The sequence below is a fragment of the Mustelus asterias genome, chromosome 1, assembly GCF_964213995.1.
Source record: "Mustelus asterias chromosome 1, sMusAst1.hap1.1, whole genome shotgun sequence".
NCBI classification, from domain to species: domain Eukaryota; kingdom Metazoa; phylum Chordata; class Chondrichthyes; order Carcharhiniformes; family Triakidae; genus Mustelus; species Mustelus asterias.
In genome coordinates, this window is record NC_135801.1 from 45,714,661 (window position 1) to 45,726,707 (window position 12,047).

At 44.8% G+C, this 12,047-nt stretch overlaps 1 protein-coding gene across 3 annotated transcripts in view; it reads left to right on the top strand.

Annotated features, from left to right (window-relative positions):
• The window catches only part of LOC144493158 (uncharacterized), a 334,243-nt gene that overhangs the window by 120,734 nt on the left and 201,462 nt on the right, over positions 1 to 12,047 (top strand). For all 3 annotated transcript variants that reach the window (XM_078212064.1, XM_078212058.1, XM_078212070.1), the window contains exon 6: positions 2,714 to 2,888. In XM_078212064.1, coding sequence (XP_078068190.1) covers positions 2,714 to 2,888 — 175 coding nt within the window. The remainder of the gene's footprint in view (positions 1 to 2,713; positions 2,889 to 12,047) is intronic.

The following is a 12,047-nucleotide window of genomic DNA, read 5'->3' on the forward strand; positions in this document are numbered from 1 at the left end:
CGATCATCCTTAACACCGGTGCCCCACGAGGCTGTGTTCTCAGCCCCCTACTATACTCCCCATACACTTATGACTGTGTGGCCAAATTCCCTCCAACTCGATTTTCAAATTTGCTGACGACATCACCGTAGTGAGTTGGATCTCAAACAATGACGAGACAGAGCACAGGAATGAGATAGAGAATCTGGTGAACTGGTGCGGCAACAATAATCTCTCCCTTTAATGTCAACAAAACGAAGGAGATTGTCATCGACTTCAGGAAGCGTAGAGGAGAACATGACCCTGTCTACAACAATGGGAACGAAGTAGAAAGGGTCGAGGACTTCAAGCTTTTAGGTGTCCACATAACCAACAACCTGTCCTGGTCCCCCCATGCTGACACTATAGTTAAGAAAGCCCACCAAGGCCTCTACTTTCTCAGAAGACGAAGGAAATTTGGCATGTCAACTACGACTCTCACCAATCTTTACAGATGAACCATAGAAAGCATTCTTTCTGGTTGTATCACAGCTTGGTATGGCTCTTGCTCTGCCCAAGACCACAAGAAACTACAAAAGATTGTGAATGTAGCCCAATCCATCACGCAAACCAGCCTCCCACCCATTGACTCTGTCTACACTTCCCGCTGTCTCGGCAAAGCAGCCAGCATAATTAAGGGCCCCACGCACCCCGGAAGAAGGTGTAAGAGAGAATTCTTACACTACCTTCTGTCGGGAAAAAGATACAAAAGTCTGAGGTCACATACGAACCGATACAAGAACAGTTTCTTCCCTGCTGCCATCAGACTTTTGAATGGACCTACCCTGCATTAAGTTGATCTTTCTCTACACCCTACCTATTACTGTAACACTACATTCTGCATTCTCTCCTTTCCTTCTCTATAAATGGTATGCTTTGTCTGTATAGCGTGCAAGAAACAATACTTTTCACTGTATGCTACTCCATGTGACAATAATAAATCAATTCAAATCACCTTGGCCACCTGTATTGCCACTTTTAGGGCACTGTGGACCTGCATGCCCAGATCCCTCTATGTTAATGTTCCTAAGGGTTTTGCATTTACAGAATAATTCACGCTTAAATTTGATCCTCCAAAATGTATCACCTCGCATTTGTTCGGACTAAACTCCATCTGTCATTTCTGTGCCCAACTCTCCAATCTATCTATATCCTGTTGTATCCCCTGACAATCTCCGGCACTATCAGCAACTCCCCCAATCGTCGTGTCATTCACAAACTTACTAATCAGAAAACACACATTCTCCTCCAAATCATTTATATATACTAGAAACAACTGAGGTCCCAGCACTGATCCCTGCCGAACACCACTCACTACATATCTCCATTCTGAAAAAACGCCCTTCCACCACTTTTCTCTGCCTTCTATAACAAAGCCAGTTCTGTTTCCATTTAGCCAGCCCACCCCGAATCCCATGTGAGTTTAATTTTTGTACCAGTCTGCCACGTGGGACCTTGCCAAACGCCTTACTAAAACATCCACAGCCCTTGTCTCATCAATTATCTTTGTCACCTCTTCAAAAAACTCAATCAAGTTGGTGAGATATGACTTTCCCCGTACAAAACCATGCTGCCTGTCACTCACTTGTCCATTTTCCTCCCAAATGTGCATATATCCTGTCCCTCAGCATCTTCAAAAGCTTCTCCACCACTGATGTCAGGCTCACAGGCCTATAATTTGCTGGATTATCCCTGCTTCCTTTCTTGAACAATGGAACAACACTGGATAGTCTCCAGTCCTCTGGAACCTCGCCTGTGGTCAAAGAGGATGTGAAGCCCCCAGCTATTTCTCCATTTGCCACCTGCAGTAACCTGGGATAGATCCCATCCGGCCCTGGGGATTTGTCTACCTTAACGCAATTTAGGATACTCAACACTTCCTCCGTCGATATATTGACATTCTCTGCAGAGTCTCCTACATTAGTTCTCCCATCCCATGAATCAGTCTGGTAAAGCTTCATTGCACTCCTTCCATAGCAAGGACATCCTTCCTCAGATAAGAAGACCAAAACTGCACACAATATTCCCGGCATGCTCTCACCAAGGCTCTGTATAACTGCTGCAAGCTATCCCTGCTCTTGTACTCGAATCCTCTCACTGTGAAAGCCAACATGCCATTTGCCACCTTCACCACCTGCTGCACCTGCATGCTTACTTTCAGCGTATAATATACATATGAACATATGAAGGCAGTCAAGTTGTTGCACCACTCAATGCCATAGTTATGAGACCTTGAATAATTTTCAGTTGTGTCATTCCACTGATTCTAATAAGCTAATGAGACTTAATGGACAACCTGCTTCAGAGTAAGCAAATTACTGACTTTGTGATGCCAATGGGAAAGGTCACCTGAAAGCTTAAAATGGTGCACTGTGGGCTTGAAGATCTGACATGCGCTTCTGTTAGGTGACACTCCCTGCTGTTAACATTTTAACCACCTATCAGGCCAGTCAGAATATTACCCCAAATATATTAATCAATCTCACTGTAACTTCATTGCAGTGTTAATGTAAGCCTACTTGTGACACTAATAAAAAAAATCTCGGTTCACCAAAAAAAGAAATTCATTCATTCTGGGTTGTGTATTAATATCTTGAATTGTATAATATTACTTACCTGAAGTTTTACTTGCTGTTTAAGTGATATGTACTTGAATATTGTAGGAAATTAATATAATGTTATATTTTTTTCACAGGCCTCTGCATTCTCGGACACAGACCTTATATAGACTTTCTATTGGAAAAAGCCCGTGTCCTAGAACAACAGAATCTCGGTATTTGGGGACATTAAAAATCTTGGACACCAAGTCTTCCAGAAATGCAACCTTTAGCCTTGAAACTGCAGATACCATCAGAGCGTCCATTTATCAGGTGATCAGTTGCATTTGGCATTTCAGGAAATTAGAAATACAAACCAGTCAATCTTTGTTTTTCCTCACAGTTGAAGGACAGATATAGAACATAGAGCATATAGAACATAGCACAGTACAGGCCCTTCAGCCCTCGATGTTGTGCCGAGCTTTGTCTGAAACCAAGATCAAGCTATCCCACTCCCTATCATTCCGGTGTGCTCCATGTGCCTATCCAATAACCGCTTGAAAGTTCCTAAAGTGTCCGACTCCACTATCACAGCAGGCAGTCCATTCCACACCCCAACCACTCTCTGAGGAAAGAACCTACCTCGGACATCCCACCTATATCTCCCACCATGAACTTTATAGTTATGCCCCCTAGTAACAGCTACATCCACCCAAGGAAATAGTTTCTGAACGTCCACTCTATCTATCCCCTTCATCATCTTATAAACCTCTATTAAGTCGCCTCTCAACCTCCTCCGCTCTAAAGAGAAAAGCCGTAGCACCCTCAACCTTTCCTCATAAGACCTACCCTCCAAACCAGGCAGCATCCTGATAAATCTCCTTTGCACTCTCTCCAATGCTTCCACATCCTTCTTATAGTGAGGTGACCAGAACTGCACACAATATTCCAAATGTGGTCTCACCAAGGTCCTGTACATTGCAGCATAACCCCACGGCTCTTAAACTCAAACCCCCTGTTAATAAACGCGAACACACTATAGGCCTTCTTCACGGCTCTATCTACTTGAGTGGCAACCTTCAGAGATCTGTGGATATGAATCCCAAGATCTCTCTGTTCCTCCACATTCCTCAGAACCCTGCCGTTGACCTTGTAATCCGCATTCAAATTTGTCCTACCAAAATGAATCACCTCGCACTTATCAGGGTTAAACGCCATCTGCCATTTTTTGGCCCAGCTCTGCATCCTATCAATGTCTCTTTGCAGCCTACAACAGCCCTCCACCTCATCCACTACTCCGCCAATCTTGGTGTCATCAGCAAATTTACTGATCCACCCTTCAGCCCCCTCCTCCAAATCATTGATAAAAATCAAAAAAAGTAGAGGACCCAGCACTGATCCCTGTGGTACACCGCTGGTAACTGGTCTCCAGTCTGAAAATTTTCCATCCACCACCACCCTCTGTCTTCTATGAGATAGCCAGTTACTTATCCAATCGGCCAACTTTCAGTCTATCCCACACCTCCTTACTTTCTTCATGAGCCGACCATGGGGGAACCTTATCAAATGCCTTACTAAAATCCATGTATATGACATCAACTGCTCTACCTTCATCAACACACTTAGTTACCTCCTCAAAGAATTCAGTCAAATTTGTGAGGCATGACTTGCCCTTCACGAATCCGTGTTGACTATCCCGGATTAAGCTGCATCTTTCTAAATGGTCATAAATCCTATCCCTCAGGACCTTTTCCATTAACTTACCGACCACCGAAGTAAGACTAGCTGGCCTATAATTACCAGGGTCATTCCTATTTCCTTTCTTGAACAGAGGAACAACATTCGTCACTCTCCAGTCCTCTGGCACTATCCCCGTGGACAGTGAGGACCCAAAGATCAAAGCCAAAGGCTCTGCAATCTCATCCCTTGCCTCCCAAAGAATCCTCGGATATATCTCGTCTGGCCCAGGGGAATTATCGACCCTCAGGTTTTTCAAAATCGCTAATACATCTTCCCTCAGAACATCTATCTTCTCCAGCCTATCAGCCTGTATCACACTCTCATCCTCAAAAACATGGTCCCTCTCCTTGGTGAACACTGAAGAAAAGTATTCATTCATCGCCTCTCCTATCACTTCTGACTCGATGCACAAGTTCCCACTACTGTCCTTGACCGGCCCTAACCTCACCCTGGTCATTCTTTTATTTCTCACATAAGAGTAAAAAGCCTTGGGGTTTTCCTTGATCCGACCCGCCAAGGACTTCTCATGCCCCCTCCTAGCTCTCCTAAGCCCTTTTTTTAGCTCATTCCTTGCTAACTTGTAACCCTCAATTGACCCAACTGAACCTTGTTTTCTCATCCTTACATACCCTTCCATTTTCTTCTTGACAAGGCATTCAACCTCTTTTGTGAACCACGGTTCCCTCACTCGGCCATTTCCTCCCTGCCTGACAGGGACATACCTATCAGGACACTCAGTATTTGTTCCTTGAACAAGCTCCACTTTTCATTTGTGCCTTTCCCTGACAGTTTCTGTTCCCATCTTATGCTCACTAATTCTTGCCTAATCGCATCATAATTACCCCTCCCCAATTATAAACCATGCCCAGCCGTATGGCCCAATCCCTCTCCATTGCAATAATGAAAGACACCGAATTGTGGTCACTATCTCCAAAGTGCTCTCCCACAACCAAATCTAACACTTGGCCCGGTTCATTACCCAGTACCAAATCCAATGTGGCCCCACCTCTTGTCGGCTTATCCACATATTGTGTCAGGAAACTCTCCTGCACACACTGCACAAAAACTGCCCCATCCATTTGAAGAAATGACCATTTTGTATGACATCTGGAATGAAGGAATGGATGAGGAAGATATTAAATTCATGAAGATCACCTATGACAGAATGCTACTGCAGGATAATTGCATGGACTGTCTGAATGATACACTTTGGGTCCACCATCCTCATATCCTTTCAAATTATGATACTCATAACCTGGCATCTGTGATGATTTTTCTTTAGCATGGTCACTAGTCTTTTGAAGGAAGAGAACTTTATAGTACAGTACAGTTCATTGTCAATTATGTCTCGCTCCTAAATTTCTTGGTGCTGCTGATAAATGGAAGAGTTAATTAATGGAAAACAATTGAGCATTATAATTCTTGCTCTTCTCCTGATTTTTCAGTGAGAAAAGAATAAAAGAAACTTAGTTGTTCATATGCACAATAATGTTTGAGAATATCCCATATTGAATATTTATTTTCCAATTCTTTCACATATGAACACACACTTGAAGCCACACATTTATGCTTGTATAATATTGAGCAAGTGGGAGAAATGCAGTTTGTACATATAAAATTTAAAGAAAAATGTTAACCCAACCCCCTGTAGCTTTCTGATGTGCAACTGAGTCATCCATTACCAAAATATTTCCAAGTTCAATCCCTGGTCTATACAGGGATGGCTGCTATATAGAACACTCCATTGTTAGACTCAATTTCTCTCAACTAACAATGGAAATAAAAAATCAGACAGACTTAATATTGACTGGAAGAGACAAAATAAGTGAAAAAAATTGAAAAGGGGCACATCAATTTGTTAAACGTTTAAACATTGGATATTCTTTTGCATTCATCATGTGTACCGGAGTAAATCATCTCTGAGATTCTTATTCCATTTCAAACTAAACAACTTGTTTGTTCACTCTACAGATACTGCCTGACTTGCTTTTCTTTGTTTCTAATTTGCAGTTTTGCAATTCACCAGTCTTCATTAATAATCCCTTCCTTTGGCTGTCTTGACAGTATTTAGTGCTGCACAATGTTAAATCTTTAATGTATTTTTTAATAGCAGATTTAAAGAGCTTTAAAATTAGATGTAAGCAATTATTGTCATGGTGTATAACCTGAGTCGACTGTACACTTATACTAGTCTATAAGTATCTTGCAAAATTGCATATACCATTTAAAGCTATGTTTCTATTTATTTCTATAAAGATCTGAAAGCAGCCTTTGCACTACAACCTAATGAGTTGAACAGACATATGGGCTTCCCTGCCAGATCCTTGTATCTATCCATCTGTACGTTGTGAAAATATATTATGAGACATACTTTGTTAACAAATATTCCTCCTTGTATCACAATTTTGAGTCAACACTTAACTGCCAAAGTCAATGTTTAAAATGGCAAAAAGCCTTTCCCAATATATCCATCTGTAACCATCATGGTTTGTCAATGAATCAGTTGAGTCACTTAAATGCTTCTTGAACAACAATTGTCATTCCACCCCCCCCCCCCCCAGTAATTGAAATTTCTAATGCTCAAAATAAGGTTTTAAATGAAGCTAAGTAAATCAAAAACATAAATATTTCACAGCATATTGTTAAATGTATCCAGAACTGGCTTGCCTGCAGAAGGCAGAGAGTGGCTGTGGAGGGGTCTTTCTCTGCATGGAGGTCAGTGACCAGTGGAGTGCCCCAGGGATCTGTTCTGGGACCCTTGCTGTTTGTCATTTTCATAAATGACCTGGATGAGGAAGTGGAGGGATGGGTTGGTAAGTTTGCTGACGACACCAAGGTAGGTGGTGTTGTGGATAGTTTGGAGGGATGTCAGAAGTTGCAGCGAGACATAGATAGAATGCAAGACTGGGCGGAGAAGTGGCAGATGGACTTCAACCCGGATAAGTGTGTGGTGATCCATTTTGGCAGATCCAATGGGATGAAGCAGCAGTATAATATGAAGGGTACCATTCTTAGCAGTGTAGAGGATCAGAAGGACCTTGGGGTCCGGGTCCATAGGACTCTTAAATCGGCCTCGCAGGTGGAGGATGCGGTCAAGAAGGCGTACGGCGTACTGGCCTTCATTAATCGAGGGATTGAGTTTAGGAGTCGGGAGATAATGCTGCAGCTTTATAGGACCCTGGTTAGACCCCACTTGGAGTACTGCGCGCAGTTCTGGTCACCTCATTACAGGAAAGATGTTGAAGCCATTGAAAGGGTGCAGAGGAGATTTACAAGGATGTTGCCTGGATTGGGGGGCATGCCTTATGAGGATAGGTTGAGGGAGCTTGGTCTCTTCTCCCTGGAGAGACGAAGGATGAGAGGTGACCTGATAGAGGTTTACAAGATGTTGAGAGGTCTGGATAGGGTAGACTCTCAGAGGCTATTTCCAAGGGCTGAAATGGTTGCTACGAGAGGACACAGGTTTAAGGTGCTGGGGGGTAGGTACAGAGGAGATGTCAGGGGTAAGTTTTTCACTCAGAGGGTGGTGGGTGAGTGGAATCGGCTGACGTCGGTGGTGGTGGAGGCAAACTCGTTGGGGTCTTTTAAGAGACTTCTGGATGAGTACATGGGATTTAATGGGATTGAGGGCTATAGATAGGCCTAGAGGTGGGGATGTGATCGGCGCAACTTGTGGGCCGAAGGGCCTGTTTGTGCTGTGGCTTTCTATGTTCTATGTTCATCCGAACTATTCGACCTATGGGAGTGCTGCTCGGGCTGCAGTAGAGTGTGACAGTTGGTGTCTCACTGTGGGAGTGCTGCTCGGGCTGCAGTGGAGAGTGACAGTTGGTGTCTCACTGTGGGAGTGCTGCTCGGGCTGCAGTAGAGTGTGACAGTTGGTGTCTCACTGTGGGAGTGCTGCTCGGGCTGCAGTAGAGTGTGACAGTTGGTGTCTCAGTGAGGGAGTGCTGCTCGGGCTGCAGTGGAGAGTGACAGTTGGGGAAGTGTGGGGAAGTTTTTTTTTTTGTTGTTTTTTTTTTTTGTTTTCTTTTTTTCTTGCTGGTAATGGCTTCAGGGATGGCAGTTCAGGCAGTATGCTGCATCTCCTGTGGGATGTATGTGGTGAGGAAATCCAGTAGTGTTTCAGGAGATTTTAGTTGTAAGAAGTGCATTAGATTGCAGCTTCTGGAGGAGCGTGTAAAGGAGCTGGAGGGGGAGGTAGAGGAACTCCGCATAATTCGGGAGGCGGAGGTGGAAGTTGATAGGAGTTATAGAGAAATAGTAACTCCTAGAAATGAGGCTTGGGTCAATGCCAGGAGGAGGGGTAAGAAGCAATCGGGAAGACAATCCCCTGGGGCGGTTCCCCTCCATAATAGGTTTTCGGTGCTGGAGGCTACAGTTGAGGAGGAATCAACTGAGCATAGAGAGCAGATCTCTGGGGGTGAGCCGAGTGAGAAAGCTCAGGTGGTTAGGGGCTGTAAAAGACTGGGCCTTGTGATTGGGGACTCCACAATTAAGGGGACAGATAGGAGGGTCGGAACTAAAGGTAGGGACTCAGGGTTGGTGTGTTGCCTACCAGGGGCTGGGGTCCGGGATGTGTCTGACAGGGTATTCAGGATTCTTAGGGGGGAGGGAGATAAACCACAAGTTATTGTACATGTGGGGACACACGACATAGGGAGGATAGGGGAAGGGGATATTAGGCAGGGATTTATGGAGTTGGGGTGGAAACTAAAGGCCAAGACTGACAGAGTGGTTATCTCTGGACTCTTGCCTGTACCACGGGATAGTTTAGAGAGGAATAGGGAGAGGGAAGGTTTGAATTCATGGCTGAGGGGATGGTGCAGGAGGGAGGGGTTCAGGTACTTAAGCAATTGGGGCTCGTACTGGGGAAGGTGTGACCTCTATGAGAAGGATGGTCTACACCTTAATCAGAAGGGGACCAATATCCTGGGGGGTAAATTTGCTAAGGCCATGCAAGGAGGTTTAAACTGATTCGGGGGGGGGGAGGGATCCTGAGCAGTGGGGCTGCAAGTGAGGGATGCATGGATGGGGACTGCAATGCACGGCATTGCAGAGGTGGGGTGGAGCAGGGTTTGAAATGTGTATACTTCAATGCCAGGAGTATTCGCAATAAAGTGGGTGAACTTGCAGCGTGGATCAGTACCTGGGACTTCGATGTTGTGGCTATTTCAGAGACATGGATAGAGCAGGGGCAGGAATGGATGCTGCAGGTCCCGGGGTTCAAATGTTTTAGTCGAAGTAGGGAAGGAGGTAGAAGAGGAGGAGGGGTAGCATTATTGGTCAGAGATTGTATCACAGTGTCAGAGAGGAGGTTTGATGAGGACTTATCTGTTGAGGTAGTATGGGCGGAGATTAGAAATAGGAGAGGAGAGGTCACCCTGTTGGGAGTCTTTTATAGACCTCCTAAAAGTTCTAGAGAGGTTGAGGAAAGGATTGCGGAGTCAATCCTGCTTAGGAGTGAAAGTAATAGGGCAATTGTTATGGGGGATTTTAACTTGACTAATATTGACTGGAATTGTTATAGCTCTAGCTCGTTAGAGGGGTCAGTTTTTGTTCAAAGCGTGCAGGAAGGTTTTTTGACTCAGTATGTAGACAGGCCAACTAGAGGTGAGGCTATATTGGATCTGGTGCTGGGAAATGAGCCAGACCAGGTGCTAGACTTGGAAGTTGGTGTGCATTTTGGTGATAGTGACCACAATTCGGTTACGTTCACCTTAGTGATGGAAAGGGATAGGCATGAACCTCGGGCCAGTGGTTTTAGCTGGGGGAAGGGTAATTATGAGGCTATTAGGAGAGAATTAGGAAACATAGGTTGGACTAGGAGATTACAGGGACTGGGAACGTCCGACATGTGGAGTTTTTTCAAGGAGCAGCTACTGCGAGTCTGTGATAGGTATGTCCCTGTCAGGCAAGGAGGAATTGGTAGGGCTAGGGAACCGTGGTGCACCAAAAAAGTTTCTTTGTTGGTTAAAAAGAAAAAGGAGGCTTATGTTCGGATGAGACGTGAGCACTCGGGTAGTGCACTAGAAAGCTTTAGATTGGCTAAGAGGGAGTTGAAGAGCGAGCTTAGAAGGGCTAAAAGGGGACATGAGAAGACTTTGGCGGATAGGGTTAAAGAGAATCCTAAGGCGTTCTATAGGTATGTCAAGAACAGAAGGTTGGTTAGGGCAAGTTTAGGGCCAGTTATAGATGGCAGAGGGAAGTTATGTGTGGAACCGGAGGAGATTGGTGAAGCATTGAACCAATATTTCTCTTCGGTGTTCACGCAAGGGGACATGAATATAGCTGAGGAGGACACTGGGTTGCAAGGGAGTAGAATAGACAGTATTACAGTTGATAAGGAGGATGTGCAGGATATTCTGGAGGGTCTGAAAATAGATAAATCCCCTGGTCCGGATGGGATTTATCCAAGGATTCTCTGGGAGGCAAGAGAAGTGATTGCAGAGCCTCTGGCTCTGATCTTCAGGTCGTCGTTGGCCTCTGGTATAGTACCAGAAGATTGGAGGTTAGCGAATGTTGTCCCATTGTTTAAGAAGGGGAACAGAGACTTCCCCGGGAATTATAGACCGGTGAGTCTCACTTCTGTTGTCGGCAAGATGTTGGAAAAAATTATAAGGGATAGGATTTATAGTTATTTGGAGAGTAATGAATTGATAGGTGATAGTCAGCATGGTTTTGTGGCAGGTAGGTCGTGCCTTACTAACCTTATTGAGTTTTTTGAGAAAGTGACCAAGGAGGTGGATGGGGGCAAGGCAGTGGACGTGGTATATATGGATTTTAGTAAGGCGTTTGATAAGGTTCACCATGGTAGGCTTCTGCAGAAAATGCAGATGTATGGGATTGGGGGTGATCTAGGAAATTGGATCAGGAATTGGCTAGCGGATAGGAAACAGAGGGTGGTGGTTGATAGTAAATATTCATCATGGAGTGCGGTTACAAGTGGTGTACCTCAGGGATCTGTTTTGGGGCCACTGCTGTTTGTAATATTTATTAATGATCTGGATGAGGGTATAGTTGGGTGGATTAGCAAATTTGCTGATGACACCAAAGTCGGTGGTGTGGTAGACAGTGAGGAAGGGTGTCGTAGTTTGCAGGAAGACTTAGACAGGTTGCAAAGTTGGGCCGAGAGGTGGCGGATGGAGTTTAATGCGGAGAAGTGTGAGGTAATTCACTTTGGTAGGAATAACAGATGTGTTGAGTATAGGGCTAACGGGAGGACTTTGAATAGTGTGGAGGAGCAGAGGGATCTAGGTGTATGTGTGCATAGATCCCTGAAAGTTGGGAATCAAGTAGATAAGGTTGTTAAGAAGGCATATGGTGTCTTGGCGTTTATTGGTAGGGGGATTGAATTTAGGAGTCGTAGCGTTATGTTGCAACTGTACACAACTCTGGTGCGGCCGCACTTGGAGTACTGTGTGCAGTTCTGGTCCCCACATTACAGGAAGGATGTGGAGGCTTTGGAGAGGGTGCAGAGGAGGTTTACCAGGATGTTGCCTGGTATGGAGGGGAGATCCTATGAGGTGAGGCTGAGGGATTTGGGATTGTTTTCGCTGGAAAGGCGGCGGCTAAGAGGGGATCTTATTGAAACATATAAGATGATTAGAGGTTTAGATAGGGTGGATAGTGATAGCCTTTTTCCTCTGATGGAGAAATCCAGCACGAGGGGGCATGGCTTTAAATTGAGGGGGGGTAGTTATAGAACCGATGTCAGGGGTAGGTTCTTTACCCAGAGGGTGGTGAGGGATTGGA